The following is a 16,666-nucleotide window of genomic DNA, read 5'->3' on the forward strand; positions in this document are numbered from 1 at the left end:
GAGCACAACCAGCCCTTCCCCCGGGTGTTTGCACACTCAGAGCACAACCAGCCCTTCCCCCGCATGTTTGCATGCTCAGAGCACAACCAGCCCTTCCCCCGGGTGTTTGCATGCTCAGAGCACAACCAGCCCTTCCCCCGGGTGTTTGCAAACTCAGAGCACAACCAGCCCTTCCCCCGGGTGTTTGCACACTCAGAGCACAACCAGCCCTTGCCCCGGGTGTTTGCACACTCAGAGCACAACCAGTCCTTGCCCCGGGTTTTTGCACGCTCAGAGCACAACCAGCCCTTCCTCCGGGTGTTTGCACGCTCAGAGCACAACCAGATCTTCCCCCGGGTGTTTGCAAACTCAGAGCACAACCAGCCCTTGCCCCGGGTGTTTGCACGCTCAGAGCACAACCAGCCCTTCCCCCAGGTGTTTGCAAGCCCAGAGCACAACCAGCCCTTTCCCCGGGTGTTTGCAAACTCAGAGCACAACCAGCCCTTCCTCTGGGTGTTTGCACACACAGAGCACAACCAGCCCTTCCTCCGGGTGTTTGCACACACAGAGCACAACCAGCCCTTCCCCCGGGGTTTTGCACGCTCAGAGCATAACCAGCTCTTTCCCCGGGTGTTTGCAAACTCAGAGCACAACCAGCCCTTCCTCTGGGTGTTTGCACACACAGAGCACAACCAGCCCTTCCTCCGGGTGTTTGCACACACAGAGCACAACCAGCCCTTCCCCCGGGTGTTTGCACTCTCAGAGCACAACCAGCCCTTTCTCTGGGTGTTTGCACACTCAGAGCACAACCAGATCTTCCCCCGGGTGTTTGCACGCTCAAGGCACGATAACCAGCCCTTCCCCCGGGTATTTGCATGCTCAAGGCACGATAACCAGCCCCCTGGGTGTTTGCACACTCAGGGCAGGCTAACCAGCCCCTCCCCCGGTGTATTTGCGCACACACACCGTGATCCCCCCGTGCCCTACCTGTCCGGCTCGGCGTGGGTGATGGCGATGCGGGGCGGGATGCACAGGGGCAGGGTGGTCGGCCTCTGGACGCTGTCAGGCTCCGGCGATCGTGCCCGGTCCAGGGGTCTCCATGGTGGCACCTGCAGGCTGGAGGAGAGGCGGCGCCGGCCGCGCCGCAGGTCCGTGCCCAGCATGCTGCCAGCGGTGTAGGAGCGGCTGCAGAGCCCGGGGTCCAGCAGGTCCTTGGGCTTCTGCCAATCAGAGCAGAGAGCAAGCGTCAGGCCAAGGGCTGGGGGGGGCGCGACCCATGACCTTTCCTCACCCTCCATCTCCTAGAGGGCCCTGTGCCCCATTCCCTGCCCCCTGGAGACGGCCAGGCCCTGCCCTGGGGCCGGATGGCAGCTGGCGCCCCCAGAGGGGACAGGCCCTGCCCCATTCCCTGCCCCCTGGAGACAGCCAGGCCCTGCCCTGGGGCCGGATGGCAGCTGGCCCCCCAGAGGGGACAGGCCCTGCCCCATTCCCTGCCCCCTAGAGACAGCCAGGCCCTGCCCTGGGGCCGGATGGCAGCTGGCCCCCCAGAGGGGACAGACCCCTGCCCCATTCCCTGCCCCCGGAGACAGCCAGGCCCTGCCCTGGGGCCAGATGGCAGCTGGCCCCCCAGAGGGGACAGGCCCTGCCCCATTCCCTGCCCCCCTGGAGACAGCCAGGCCCTGCCCTGGGGCCAGATGGCAGCTGGCCCCCCAGAGGGGACAGGCCCTGCCCCATTCCCTGCCCCCTAGAGACAGCCAGGCCCTGCCCTGGGGCCGGATGGCAGCTGGCCCCCCAGAGGGGACAGACCCCTGCCCCATTCCCTGCCCCCGGAGACAGCCAGGCCCTGCCCTGGGGCCAGATGGCAGCTGGCCCCCCAGAGGGGACAGGCCCTGCCCCATTCCCTGCCCCCTAGAGACAGCCAGGCCCTGCCCTGGGGCCGGATGGCAGCTGGCCCCCCAGAGGGGACAGACCCCTGCCCCATTCCCTGCCCCCGGAGACAGCCAGGCCCTGCCCTGGGGCCAGATGGCAGCTGGCCCCCCAGAGGGGACAGGCCCCTGCCCGTTGCCGTTGTGCTGTTGTTTACCAGCCCATCTCAGAGGCGGGTGGAGGGAGGCTGAAGCGGACGTTATGCTCAGCATCGTCAGGCTGCACTAATCAGCCCCCTGCCCCTCTCGACTGCGGGGGGAGCTAAGGATAGAATCCGGTTCTCAGCTGCGGCTGCTCACACAGCTGGAGGGGACACGACCCCGCTCGGGGCTGGAGGGGACACGGCCCCTGTGCCGAGTAACCTGGGCCTCGGCGCCAGTGTCGAGAGGCGACCCGGGTGGCTCAGGGGTGGGGATGGGGCGCGGGGCCTTTCGCCTGCAGGGGGCGCTGGCTCCCACCGGTCCCAGGGCGGGGACTGGCTGGCTCAGGGGGGCAGGGAATGGGACATGGGGCCTGTCACATGGGGGCAGCGCCCCCACCCCGCTCCCTGCGGCGCCCCCTGGAGTCACACGGGGGCAGCGCCCCCACCCCGCTCGCTGCGGCGCCCTCTGGAGTCACACGGGGGCAGCGCCCCCACTCCGCTCCCTGCGGCGCCCCCCGGAGTCACACGGGGGCAGCGCCCCCACTCCGCTCCCTGCGGCGCCCCCCGGAGTCACACGGGGGCAGCGCCCCCACTCCGCTCCCTGCGGCGCCCCCCGGAGTCATACGGGGGCAGCGCCCCCACCCCACTCCCTGCGGTGCCCCCTGGAGTCACACGGGGGCAGCGCCCCCACCCCGCTCCCTGCGGGGCCCCCCGGAGTCATACGGGGGCAGCGCCCCCACCCCACTCCCTGCGGTGCCCCCTGGAGTCACACGGGGGCAGCGCCCCCACCCCGCTCCCTGCGGCACGGCGCCCCCTGGAGTCACACGGGGGCAGCGCCCCCACCCCACTCCCTGCGGCGCCCCCTGGAGTCACACGGGGGCAGCGCCCCCACCCCGCTCCCTGCGGCGCCCCCCGGAGTCACACAGGGGCAGCGCCCCCACCCCGCTCCCTCAGGGCAGCGCCCCCCGGAGTCATACGGGGGCAGCGCCCCCACCCTGCTCCCTGCGGCACGGCGCCCCCCGGAGTCACATGGGGGCAGTGCACCCACCCCGCTCCCTGCGGCACAGCGCCCCCCGGTGTCACACGGGGGCAGTGCACCCCCCCGCTTCCTCAGGGCGGCGCCCCCCGGAGTCACACGGGGGCAGCGCTGGTTCAGAGGGCCCCTTACATTCCCACAAACCTTTGGGCGGCCGCTGCCCCACGAGGCCCCCGCTGAGCCATCCCCAGACCGGGGGGGTCTGTCAGCGCCCGGCCAGGACGGGGCAGTGCAGGGCAAGGAGGGGAAGTCCCAGGCCTGGGGCCCGGCCCTCGCTGCCCCCCCCAGCAAACAAACAGGCTGGGCCAGGGCAGAACGGCCTCGTGGGACACCCAGCGGGGACCTGTCTGCTGAGCGGGGCTGGCCAGAGGGTGGGAGACGCTGCCAGGACACACCGGGTCCTTCCCCTGCCTCGCACATAGCAACGGGGCCATCGCCGCAGGCTCCCTCTCCAGCCGGAGCCGGCTCCCCCGCAGCAGACAAGGCAGGGACCAGCAGCTGGGAGCTCCCAGGCTGGGGCACAGGTGGGGAAGGCAGCAGAGCCAGCACGGAGCGAGGTGACTGGGGTCCTTCGGAGCTGCCCCAGATATGGGGGCACCAGCACCGCCCCCTTCTAGGCCCAGTTCGGGGAGGGGCGCAGGGTCCAGTGGCTGGAGGACCTGAGGGGTCAGGACTCCTGGGTTCTATCCCAGCTCTGGGAAGAGAGTGGGGGTCTAGTGGGATAGCGCGGTGGGGGGCTGAGAGCCAGGACTCCTGGGTTCTATCCTGGCTCTGGGGAGCGGAGGGGTCTAGTGGGTTAGAGGGGGGCCGAGAGCCAGGACTCCTGGGTTCTATCCTGGCTCTGGGGAACGGAGGGGTCTAGTGGGTTAGATGGGGGCCGGGAGCCAGGACTCCTGGGTTCTATCCTGGCTCTGGGGAGCAGAGGGGTCCAGTGGGTTAGATGGGGGCCGGGAGCCAGGACTCCTGGGTTCTATCCTGGCTCTGGGGAGCAGAGGGGTCTAGTGGGTTAGATGGGGGCCAGGAGCCAGGACTCCTGGGTTCTATCCTGGCTCTGGGGAGCAGAGGGGTCCAGTGGGTTAGATGGGGGCCGGGAGCCAGGACTCCTGGGTTCTATCCTGGCTCTGGGGAGCAGAGGGGTCTAGTGGGTTAGATGGGGGCCGGGAGCCAGGACTCCTGGGTTCTATCCTGGCTCTGGGGTGCAGAGGGGTCTAGTGGGTTAGAGGGGGGCCGGGAGCCAGGACTCCTGGGTTCTATCCTGGCTCTGAGGAGCAGAGGGGTCTAGTGGGTTAGAGGGGGGCCGGGAGCCAGGACTCCTGGGTTCTATCCTGGCTCTGAGGAGCAGAGGGGTCTAGTGGGTTAGAGGGGGGCCGGGAGCCAGGACTCCTGGGTTCTATCCTGGCTCTGAGGAGCAGAGGGGTCTAGTGGGTTAGAGGGGGGCTGGGAGCCAGGACTCCTGGGTTCCCCTCCTTGGTTCTCACAGGGGAACCCAGGCTGGGTACGACCCCTCTGCTGAAGCACTGATGCTGGTTATCATCACTCAGCACCGAGCTCCCCGTCCAGCCCTATCTGAACTCGGTTTTTTAATTAGAAAATGTAATTAAACGGCGGAGAGACCCGGGGGAGGGAATTAGTGGAAATAACTCATTCAACTGGGCGGGCATGGACGGGCAGCGCTGCCCTCTAGTGGACAGAAAGGGAATCACATCTCCCGGGTTTCCCCAGGCGCCCCCATCTCTGCAGCAGGGAACAGCTGTGTATCCTAGTCCTTCCACTGCCAGCAGGGATTCTCCAGCAGCTCAGGCAGGGGGCGGGGCTCTGTGTCCCACCTCCCAGGAGATGCCAGCCGGGACACTGATGAGTTCACCAGATCCCAAGGCCACAAACCGTCTGAGCTCCGTGACAGGCCGACATGGCCCAAATCTGCAGCCAGAGCAACACAAACACTCCAAGGACAGAAACTGGGGAATCCCGCAGGCAAAGGGGGGGCTCCCCAGTTCCCACAGAAGGGGGAGGGAACAGAGCCAAAACCTGTCTCTGATCATTGCTACTATTACAATAGCTCTTTGACACCGCAGCCGAGATCAGGGCCCCGTCGCGCCAGGCGCTGCCCAGACACCGGCCGAGATCAGGGCCCTGTCGCGCCAGGCGCTGCCCAGACACCGGCCGAGATCAGGGTCCCATCGCGCCAGGCGCTGCCCAGACCCCAACCAAGATCAGGGCCCCGTCGCGCCAGGCGCTGCCCAGACACCGGCCGAGATCAGGGTCCCGTCGCGCCAGGCGCTGCCCAGACCCCAATCGAGATCAGGGCCCCGTCGCGGCGGGCGCTGCCCAGACACCGGCCGAGATCAGGGCCCCGTCGCACCAGGCGCTCCCCAGACACCGGCCGAGATCAGGGCCCCGTCGGGCCGGGCGCTGCCCAGACCCCAGCCGAGATCAGGGCCCTGTCGCGCCGGGCGCTGCCCAGACCCCGGCCGAGATCAGGGCCCTGTCGTGCTGGGCGCTGCCCAGATCCCAGCCGAGATCAGGGCCCCGTCGCGCCAGGCGCTGCCCAGATATCGGCCGAGATCAGGGCCCCGTCACGCCGGGCGCCGCCCAGACCCCAGCCGAGATCAGGGCCCCGTCGCGCCGGGCGCTGCCCAGACCCCAGCCGAGATCAGGGCCCCGTCACGCCGGGCGCCGCCCAGACCCCAGCCGAGATCAGGGCCCCGTCGCGCCGGGCGCTGCCCAGACCCCAGCCGAGATCAGGGCCCCGTCGGGCCAGGCGCCGCCCAGACACCGGCCGAGATCAGGGCCCCGTCGGGCCGGGCGCCGCCCAGACCCCGGCCGAGATCAGGGCCCTCTTATGCTGGACTCTGTGCAGACCACGAACTTTGTTGTGCCGGGAGCTGCCCACGTCTCTGCCTCACAGATCATCCTAAAGGCAGCTCCTGCTCTGTGTAGAGACCCCCGCAGAGGAGCGGGAAGCTCCAGGCCTTGGGCGCAGACACCTTAGGCGCCTGGGTACCAGAATCCCTGCCCTCTGGCCTCTGCCCAGCGCAGGGGTGCGGAGGTGGCTGACCGGGGGCATATAACCCCAAGCCCACCATGTCCGTCCATTTGCCTGGAACCAGCCCAGGTTCCCCAGGGGCATTTTCTTAATAAACTGACATAATTGGTGTGAGTATAAGGGGGCTGTTTACCCCTCGTTAACCCCCAGCCCGGCACCGGGTGTGCCAGCTCTTGGATAACGCCAGCACGCCGGCCCCCTGCGAGACGCTTGGCGGGACACAGGGAGAACGCGCAGCACCTGGCCACGGCGTGAGACCGCGCTCAGCACACACGGTGTCAGGCCGCCCGCCCGCCCGCCCGCCCACTGAGGCATCGACCAGAGACAGCGGCTGAGCCTGAGACGCGAACACGCTGCAGCCACCACACAGACCAGCTGAGGGGGGCAGGGCGACTCTGTGATGCTGCAGGGCCCGGGGAGCCAGGAAGCAGGGGGCAGGGCACGGGGGGCCCAGCTCAGGGACCCCGGGGCTGCCTCGGGGAGGGATAAGAGAGCCCAGGCCCAGCCGGTTGCAGCATTGGATCGTGCCTGGGAGCCCTCGCTGCCCCGGGGTGCTGGGAGACCCGCCCAGCGGGGGTGGCACGGAAAGTCCTGCCCACCAGCCTAGGGCCTTAACTACGTCCTCCCCCTCCAGCCGGGGCCCCCTTGGAGCCTGCAGCTCCCCCCAGGCACCCAGCCTGGGGGAGCCCACGGAGGCGCCCACAGCCCTGGCCCTGGCCCTGGCCCTGGCCCTGGTGGGTGTTGTCCACGTGCCTGCCAAGGGGACTGGCTGGCTGGGACGGGGCCTTTCCCCTCTAGGGGGCGCTGGCTCCGATCCGGGCCTGGTCAGTGCCTCCTGCCGCCTGCTCACCCATTGCAGGGGGCAGCTCCCTGCCAGGCCGCACCCCAAGAGGGACGTCGAGGCTGGAGGGGACACCCCCCGGTGCCGCGCTCACCTCGTCCGCCGTCACAGCCAGGACACTCCGGCTCTTCTTCATGTGCCCTCTGCTCTCAGCCCGGCGGCCCCAGGACGCAGGGCGAGGGCCGGGGTTAAACGCTGCTCTCTCCTGGCTGCCTGGAGCCTGAAAGACAGTGACGGGGGTGGGGGCGTTAGATCCTGGCTGCCCCATCCCCCCGCCACGATTCCCCAGCAACAGGGGCCCCCTGCAGACAAGTCCCTTAGGACAGGATCCTGCCCCATCCCCTCCAAATCCCTGGCCTCACCCACCCCCCACTAGACCCCACTCCCCTCCCAGAGCTGGGAACAGAACCCAGGAGTCCTGGCTCCCAGTCCCAGCCCCCAGCGGTGAGGGGAACGGGCGCAGACCCAGGACGGGCAGGGGTTGTGCATGTCACAGGACCAGACCAGGTGCCCTCTGGTGCATGCCCAACTCAGACCAACCCTCAACGTCTCTCTCCACCCCCCATGCCCGGGTGCAGCCTCCCCAGTGGGCGATTTGATGAGCTAACGACCCCAGCTCAGGAGAGGCCGGGCCGTAAAATTCATCCCAGAAACACCCTTGTGCGAAATGTGGCGGCAGGTTCACTTAGTTCACTCCGACCCTGCCGCAGAGGACCTAGCGGGAGGGCCGGCAGGACGGGTGCTGTGTAATGTGGACACACCGTACATGTGAACGCCTGCACAGCCCTGCACACGTGCACAACCGGAACTGTCTGCACCGTGCACACACATTTCCACTGCCCGGCGCGACGGGGCCCTGATCTCGGCCGGGGTTCGGGCGGCACCCGGCGCGACGCGGCCCTGATCTCGGGCGGGGTCTGGGCAGCGCCCGGCGCGACGGGGCCCTAATCTCGGCCGGGGTCTGGGCGGCGCCCGGCGCGACGGGGCCCTGATCTCGGGCGGGGTCTGGGCAGCGCCCGGCGCGACGGGGCCCTGATCTCGGCCGGGGTCTGGGCGGCACCCGGCGCGACGGGGCCCTGATCTCGGGCGGGGTCTGGGCAGCGCCCGGCGCGACGGGGCCCTGATCTCGGCCGGGGTCCGGGCAGCGCCCGGCGCGACGGGGCCCTGATCTCGGCCGAGGTCTGGGCAGCGCCCGGCGCGACGGGGCCCTGATCTCGGCCGGGGTCCAGGCAGCTCTACCATAATATAAATAATTAAAAACACCACGTGGCTCCCAAGAAGGGCTGAGATGGGACTGTGGGGAATACTTGTCTCAGCCCCAGTCGAGGATCAGCTGGTTCTGGGGGTGGAGGAAGGCGAGGGAAGGATCCGTGCATGGGTGAGATGTCACTCTCAGCAGCGACTGTGCCAAGCAGGTCTCACCTGGCACTTGTTCATTCTTTACGGTTCTCACCTGCCTGGGGTTGTATTTAACCAGGACGCCGCTGCCGGGAAGCGTCTGTCTCTCAATCGCCCTCCAGCCAGGGGAAACGAGGCCAGTCAGCAGCCTCTGAGCTGCCCTTCCAAGACAGGTGCAACTCCCCCAAACCCTACCCCGGAGCCCCAGGAGCCTCGCAACAGAGCCCCACCCTCAGCTGGCAGCTCACGGAGCTGTGCAGGCAGGGGCATCCCACTTGCCTCTCCCCCCGGGCCAAGGGGCACCAGGCAGAGGTGTTCTCCTGGGAACAGCAGGGCAGGGCCCAGGGAGCGGTGCAGGGTGGACGCTGGGAGAGCTTTGGCAAGGCCGCCCCGTCCTGCAGCTCCTGCACTTGTTTCTAACCCCCAGCAGCCCGGGACAGGCCTGCAACGGGGCCCGTGGGCCTGGGGCTACCAGGGCAAGCCCAGTAGGGAGCCGCATGGGCCCCGCGCTGAGCCAACGGGGGAACCGCGTCAGACAGACTTCGGAGAGCCCTGCGGCTCGCCAGCCGGGGCCAGGGACTCCCCCAGAGATGGCCGTGCTGGAGAGAGAAGGGCGGGGAAAAGGGGGCTCTGGGGCAGGCTAGGCTGCTGTCAACCAGAGAGCGAGGAGGCCAAAGGAGGATGGGCTCAGGCTGCCCCAACCCCAGCAAAGTGTCCAGACGATCGGCAGATTTGGGCTCTGTCAGACCAACCCCACGTCGGGATTCCTCCCTGAGTCCCGGGGCCATCCCAGCAGCACCTAGCGGCTGTAGATCAGAGCCCTGTCCGGCCCCAGAGAGTCCAGCGAGATCGGGAATAGGACGAGAAACAGGGGAAGGGACTGGCCTAGGTCACGCAGCGGGTGAGCGGCAGAGCCAGGAATAGAACCCAGGAGTCCTGAGTCCCCACCCACCAGCCCATTCTGCTCTCTGCTGGCTACAAGACACACAGAGAAGATTCTTCCCACCCAGGGGCCGTTCCGTGGTGCCAGGGGGGCGCAGGGGTAGGCAGGATCCCAGAGCGGCACGGAACCCAAACGCCGTCTCTCCCGCTCTCCCTTATTTCAATACCACCGCTCTCAGCTCCCGTTGTAGCGCTGCAAAAACAGCCCCTGGCCCGGGGCCCAGAGTCAGCGCCGAGCCGGGGAGGAGCGGGCCAAGGAGCCTTCGCGGAGTCAATCCCCTGCACGAAGCAGCAGACTGAGGAGTTATTTCCTGAATAATGAATTGTTTAACTCCATTGCATACACGGGGGCGGGGGCGGGGGGGGGGCCGCGGCGGAAGCACTGCGGTGACGCTGCTCAGCGGGGCAGGGCCGTCGTTCAAAGGATGCTCTGAGTTCGCAAAGAGCGCTCGGGGGCCCAACCCGGGTCTGAATGCAGAACCCGCTGGGCCAGGCACAGACCCTTGGCACTAAGGAGGATCTCAGCTGGCAGCAGCAGGAGGTTGTTACCCTGCAGTGGCTCAGGAATGCGTGCACGCGCACACACCCCCACACCCCCTCTCTCTCCCCTGGCTGACAGCACTAGTACACTGTTATACACACCTCCAGTGGGAAGCCCAGCGACACTCTGCAGACACTGGAGGGCGGAAGGCATCCTCGGAGCATGGCCGTGCCAGGCCACACAGCCCATCCGAGTGATGCCAGCTAGCAGCCTTCATCTGCCTCCTCAGCAGGCCATTTTCCTACATAACTGCACCACTGCACTCCCCAGGGCCGCCGCCCCCTGCTGGATCGAAGCCAGTGCCCCATTCCCTGCCCCGCCCTGGGGTCAGATCGGAGCCAGGCCCCCTGTGGGGGAAGGCCCCGGGTCCCAATCCCCACCCCCCTGAGCCAGCCAGCCCATGTGGCCCCTCGCTCCTGGGAGTCTCTGACCCATTCATGCCACGCTGAGTTTGGCGGACGTCACCCCCCCACTCGATGGGAAGTGGGCGGAGACCCTTTGAACTCACTGCGCCTGGGGGCCCCGCGGGGCTGTCGGACGGGATCGGCTCCCATCGCTCCTGACCTGGGCCGGCTGCGCTCATGGAGGCTCGCTAGGGGGTCACCTCCACCCCCGCTCGCTCTGCTCTACCCGCCCCCAGCCAGCTCCCCATAAATCTGCTGACGCCTAAATATTTACGCTGCCCCAGGAAGGGCAGACGTCACGCCCACGGCAGGGAGCCAGGCTGGGGGCAGGGACAGACCTCGGGGCCACTGAGACCCAGGCTGCAGGGCCCCTTCCTCTGCAGGGGACATGGCCATTTCTCTCACCGGGGGTGGGCACGGCCCCCACCAGCCCCAGGCAGGGCCTCATTGACCGGCAACAAGGTCGACTGCCCCTTGCTGCCAGTCCTAAAGGCCAGGACTGCACAGGAGCAGCTGAGAGGCCCAGGGCTGGGTGGCCAAGAGTCCACCTGCCCCCCCCTCCCCAAACATGGGTCCACCCTGCTGCCCCCCACTATCCCTGCCCCTCCCCCGCACCAGCACGGGTCCAGTCCCAGCCCCGATCCTGCAACATGGGTCCATCCCAACTCATCTCCACCTCCCAGAGCACGGGTCCATCCCTGCCCCACCCCAGGAGGTAACGGAGCAGCCAACACGAATGAGTGATTCCTTCTCTCCGGCCAGGCCATACGCTGGGACTGGCCCGCTGCGGCCTACGGGGATCTCAAATCGCACGTCAGGGGCCAGCACTCCCCACACGAGCCCCTTGAGGGCCCTGCGTTCACGCTGGCCCCAGAACACGAGCACCGGAAGAGTGTCGAACTGGGATGGGACTGGAGCTGCGGGTAGACACGGGGGCTCCCCAATTCCTACCACTGGGCCAGATCCGCAGCTGGTGCAATGACAGGAGTCGACCTCCCCCCCAGCTATTGCGGAGAAGGGCGGGCCGGTGGCTCGGGTGCCAGCTGGGATGGGGGCGACGTGAGTTCAATTCCTGGCACTGCCTCGGCATCCCTCTGCACCCTTGGCTACGTCCCCGTCCTTGCCAGCTCAAGGAGCCAGAGCCACGCTAGCTCTGACCCAGCCCACAGGCTGACAGTAGGGAGTGGAGCTGCAGCAGGAGCGTGATCCCGTGGGAGACACTAGACGCGGACTCCGGGCAGCTGGCTCCTCCTGCAGCTACACCGCTGGCTGGATCAGACCGCACGTGGCTGCATCCCCGCAAGCTGGGAATTACAGCGCAGATGCCCCCTTATGCTCTCTGGCCCAGGCCCTCAAAGGTATTTAGGCTCCAATGGAAGTGAGGAGCCTAAGCACTTTAGAGGATCTGTGTCTCAGTTTCCTCATCTCTACAATGGGGGTAATAGTAGTGCCTGGCCTCCCAGGGGCACTGCGAGGTTCAGTGTGTCAGGGCAGTGCCCAGATCCTACGGTGACAGGAGCCAGCTAAGTACTAAGATAGAGATACTCAGGAAAATGAATCTGAATAAATGTGAATTTACAGTGGATTAGTTAAACCACGTTAAATCTCTGCATGGACACTCTCGTTCAGAATTAACGTGGCCTTAATTTGCTTTAGCTTCCAAAGTGAATTACGCTAAATCAAAATCAGACCACTTTAATTCTGAATGAGCGCGTCCACGCAGGGGTTTAACGCAGTTTAACTAATTCACTTTAAAAATTCATTTGGATTAATTTGCCTGAGTGTCCCTGTGTAGACAAACCCTAAAACAGAGAGGAGAGACAATAGGGGGATACAGAATAATCAAAGGTCAACAGTTTCAATCTGTCCTCGTCTACTTTCCCTGTCCCCAACATTAAGAATTCCTACCCAACGCTGCGGAGGAGGGAGCAGATTTGGGGGGGGGGGGAGTCCTGCCCTGATGGACTAGAGGGTTTCGATGCTGTAGACTGACTGAGCTGGAAAGGAATCGACACCCTCTCCGGGCGCTGGCGCTAGCTAGGCATGGCTGGCATTAGGGAAACACGTCTGACCATCTTCCGTAGCACTGGCTTATCCCGCCTTAGTGCGAACAGGGGGCGGGGGGGGGGGGTAATTGCCATATAAGGACCGTTGCAGCTTCTCCTGTGGGCTGTTTGCGCAGAGCTGGCTGGCTGGCTGCAGGATGCTGTTTCGGGGAGGGGGGGGATTTTCTTGGCTCCAGTGCCCCACGTGCCAACAGGAAACGTGGCCTGATTGCTCCTGCGTGGGTGGCAGTGGGATTGAAAGCCGGGCTCCTCCTGAGGGTGGCTGGGGGGCTCTGCACAGCCCAGCCAGGGGGAGACGGGTGGTAGGAAATGCGCTCCTGCCCCTGCTGCAGAGACGGGCTCCGAAATCCAGTCTTGCCCAAAGGAACGAAGCGAGACTTAAGGGGTGTCTAGGCCCTGTGGGGTGAATGTAACCCTCATGGGCACAGAACCAATTGCACTAAAGCAACTGAACTGTTCCAAGCCTGCATCCGATGGGGGGAGACTCTAGCCCTGCCCGCTCCAGCAACCTACAAACACGGAGACTGGAAAACCTGCCTTGCTGGCAGGGCCCTACGAAGCACCAGCTCATTAGCGCCAAGAGAAAGGAGGACCGGGGACGGGATGAAGGTCTCTAAGTACCCACTGGGAAGCAGGGGGAGATTTCCGATAACAGAGAGCTCTTCCGTCCGGTAGATGAGAGGCAGAATGAAACCCAGTGGCCGGACGCTGAAGCGAGACAAATTTGGACGGGAAACAAGAGGTGCATTTGTAATGGGATGAACCCAGGAACTGCCACGCTGGATCGGACCAGAGGTGCAGCTAAGGTCTGATCTACGCTGCACCATTAGGTTGCTGTACATCGACACGTCTCTACACTCACATTTAGCTCTGGGCAGCGTAAGTGACACAGGAAAACCGCCTCCCTGAAAGGTGTGGAGCCGGGGCTGACCTACCGTGGTTGACGCAGAGCAAGTGTAGACACGGCATGACCTGTGTCAACCCTGAGAGTCCCCCGGCTGCTGTCCCACAATGCCCCATTCCCTGCCACAGCGACTGCCCTGCTCAGTTTTACACTCCTCCGCCCAGGGGCGGCTCTACAAATTTGGCCGCCCCAAGCAGTCATGCCCGGGAGGCGCCCCCGAGCCGCAGGAGCAGCGGACCTCCCGCGGGCATGACTGCGGAGGGTCCGCTGGTCGCGCGGCTCGGCTGGACCTCCCGCGGCTGCGGGCGGTTCGCTGGTCCGGCGGCTCCGGTTGAGCTGCCGCAGGCATGCCTGCGGGAGGTGCAGCCCAGCCGCGGGACCAGCGAACCGTCCGCAGTCATGCCTGCGGGAGGTCCACTGGAGCCGCCGGCCGAGTGTCCCCTCCGCAGTCATCCCTGCGGCAGGTCCGCTGCTCCCGGGGCTCCGGTGGACCTCCCGCAGGCATGACTGCGGCAGGTCCGCCGGCCCAGCCTGCCGCCCCCCCGGGAAAGGGCCGCCCCAGGCGGGTGCTTGCCCCACTGGGCTGTGGAGCCAGCCCTGCCTCCGCCCAGGGGTCAGAGTCAAAACCGGAAGGACCCCCCCGACGCCCTTTCAAGCCACGTGTGTGTTTTTGAAACGCCTTTTCCTGGTGACCCCCCTTGGTGACTCTCCCTCGCTGCGTGCAGCTGCCCACGCCGGCTCCAAGCACCGGACACGCTCCTGGCGGGAGCAGACTCCCTGGGCCTGTGGGGAGCAGAGGCTGGAGAGGCCCAGTTACGGGCCCGCTGTAGAAACGTTGGCACCTACGAGCAGACTGTCTGGGGGACGTGGGGAGAGGGGCAGGACAGTGAGCAGCAGTTATGCCACGTGAAGGTGAAGGAACCTAGGCCAGGGAGGGCAACGAGAGATCTGGGGCAGCCTCGCGGACCTGCCGCTTGCCAGGCCTGGTGGTGGAGCCCTCCCCAGCGCCCCGCAGAGCACCCTGGGCCCCTCCAAGGAGCCCGAGACAGAGACCCTGTCGTGAACAGCGAGGAGGAAGAAAAAGACGGAGCCTGGCAAGAGGCGGTGGCGGGGTCCAGCCATGTCGTGAGCCCTCCGGACCTGTTTGAGACTCCACCAGTCTGGCCGGTACCGCCAGGTGAGCGCATGTGAGCCCAGGGTTGGAGAGGGACCTTGGTAAGTGTCTCCATGCATTTTCCCTAGGAATTATTGCCAATAAACATGGCCCAGTCCCTCCTTAACAAGACAAACTTGTCAGTGGTTGACTCCTAGGAGAAGAGGTAGAGGCACAAGAGTTGTCACCTGCTTTTCACTGCCCCGGAGGGCTGGGCGGGGTGGCATGCGGAGCACTCTGTTTAGGTGCGTAGGGAGGTCCCCTTCCACCTCCTGAGATCTGGGGCAACCCAGCGCTTTCCAGGGACGACTGCTTTACTGCTTCCTCGGGAGTGGGACACTTCCCCACACCACTTTGGGACGATTCTAGCTGGCCCCATTGCAGCAACCAGGCTAGCGGCAGGCAGGCCTGGGACACCAGCAGCAGCTGGGCTTTCTGTGCCTTCGTTCGCCTCAGAAGTGAGAAGTCAGCTAAACCCACCACCGCTGTGGTCAGCAGTGCCGATATTCAGTGCCAGGGATAGGGAAACCCACAGAAAACCCTCCCCACCCCTTGACCCTTGCAGGCCAGACTCCCGTGGCTACTGCTGGCGAGCGGAGCTGTGTCAAGAAGCGCGTCTTATTAAAAGTGTTTATGGGACTAAGGGGAGGGAGTTCTGAAACTTCTTGTTCCCTTTCCATTGTGACTGTCAATCCAAGGGCACATCGGTCTGTTTTTACCAGCAGCTTTTGCCTTTGCAGCCTTGAGGGGGGCCCCCTCCGTGCCCACGGAACACCTGACCCCGAGGAGCAGGAGAAAGAAGAGGACGAGGGAGAACATGCTCAGCAAGATCCTGCAAGCCCATGCTGCCTTGGACCGTGAGCAAAGCGCCCGGAAAGCCAATACGACCAGCAGCCTGGAGAAGGCGAGTGGACAGGAGAAACGCCCAGGACTGCCAGCAGGACAAGGAGAGGGAGATGGACCAGGACATACTGGGTCTTCTCAAGCAGCAAACTCAAATGCTGCAGACCCTGGTGGACCTACAGGTCCAAAAATCCCAGACTCCCCACCCTTCGCACTCCTAGAAGAACTCCGTGATCACTGCTCCCTACACCTGGCACCATTTCACATGGCATTAGCCCTGCCATGAGGGCAGGGGACTGGATGACCTCTCGAGGTCCCTTCCAGTTCTATGATTCTATCACAGGCCATATCCCTACCCCCACCACTCCACCCTGGGGACCAGCAAGGAAAGCTATAGCTTCACATACACCAGCCATGGTTCTCACAGGTCAGGGTACGTGTAGCCACAACGGACGACATCTGTGCACTCGAATGGACATAAACGTTTACTCCCTTTCTTATTTTAAAGTTTCACGACATTCCGTTATGTTAGAGTGTATATAAGCATTGCCTGCGTGGTTTTTTGTCCATTGATTTTCTGCACTGTTTTCCCCCCGCTCAATCAAGTTCTATTTTTGGAGAATCAAATTGTCTGTCTTAGTTCACAACAAATATTGTAGAATGCAGAGCCGTAGTCACAGCAAAGAGTGCTTGTAAATGTACAGCGAGCCCCACAGACTCCAGGAAAACACCCAGCCACCTCTACAAACGTGCAGCCAGCACTGCACAATTCTTAGCAACTCCCCTCGTTCCGGGTCCAGAGCAGAGTCCGGCTCAGAACGCAGATGTGGTTGACAGTGAACACGCTCTTTCCAAGCCTCCCTCTATAGCACAGCGTCCCGCTGGCCTCTCGTACCACCCCGTCTAGCTGGCTGTTCAAACTCAGCTGACAGCTGCTCCACCTCCGCCCTGGTGCCAGCTTTCCCCCCTTTGCCTCGCAGACACTTCGCAGGACGCACCAGGCAGCTGTAATCGTGGGGACATATTTCTCACTGAGATCCAATCCAGTGAGTAAACACTGCCAGCGTCCCTTCAGGCTACCACAGGCACAGTCAACTGTCATTCTGCCCTGCTGAGCCGGAAGTTGGATCATTCCTTGGTGCTGTTGAGGTGGCCAGTGTAAGGCTTCATGAGCCGGGGGAGCAAGCGGTAGGATGGGTCCCCCAGGACCATTACTGGCATTTCAGTGGTAATATACTGGCCGAGAAAGGAGGTCTCCGCTTGCAGCTCTCTGAACAGTCTTGTGTTCATAAAGATGTGAGTGCCCTGTACACACCCTGACCAGCCCACACAGACACTGGTGAAGCATGCCCGGTGACCCACCAACACTCACATAACCACTGTCCGTATGCAGATGCCAAAATAGGGATATGTGGGCCATCGACTGCCCCACCGCACTTCAGAAA

General features: G+C 64.7%; 1 protein-coding gene across 1 annotated transcript; it reads right to left on the reverse strand.

Moving 5' to 3' along the window:
* Window positions 1-962: 962 nt before the first annotated feature.
* Window positions 963-8,407, reverse strand: LOC123353832 (cAMP-specific 3',5'-cyclic phosphodiesterase 4B-like). Its single transcript, XM_044995247.1, has 3 exons — window positions 8,393-8,407; window positions 7,065-7,190; window positions 963-1,199 (listed from the first exon to the last, which is right to left on the reverse strand). The coding sequence occupies exons 1-3, from the start codon at window positions 8,405-8,407 to the stop codon at window positions 963-965; spliced, it is 378 nt and encodes a 125-aa protein (XP_044851182.1).
* Window positions 8,408-16,666: the final 8,259 nt, after the last annotated feature.

This window comes from Mauremys mutica, chromosome 20, assembly GCF_020497125.1.
Source record: "Mauremys mutica isolate MM-2020 ecotype Southern chromosome 20, ASM2049712v1, whole genome shotgun sequence".
Taxonomy (NCBI): Eukaryota; Metazoa; Chordata; order Testudines; family Geoemydidae; genus Mauremys; species Mauremys mutica.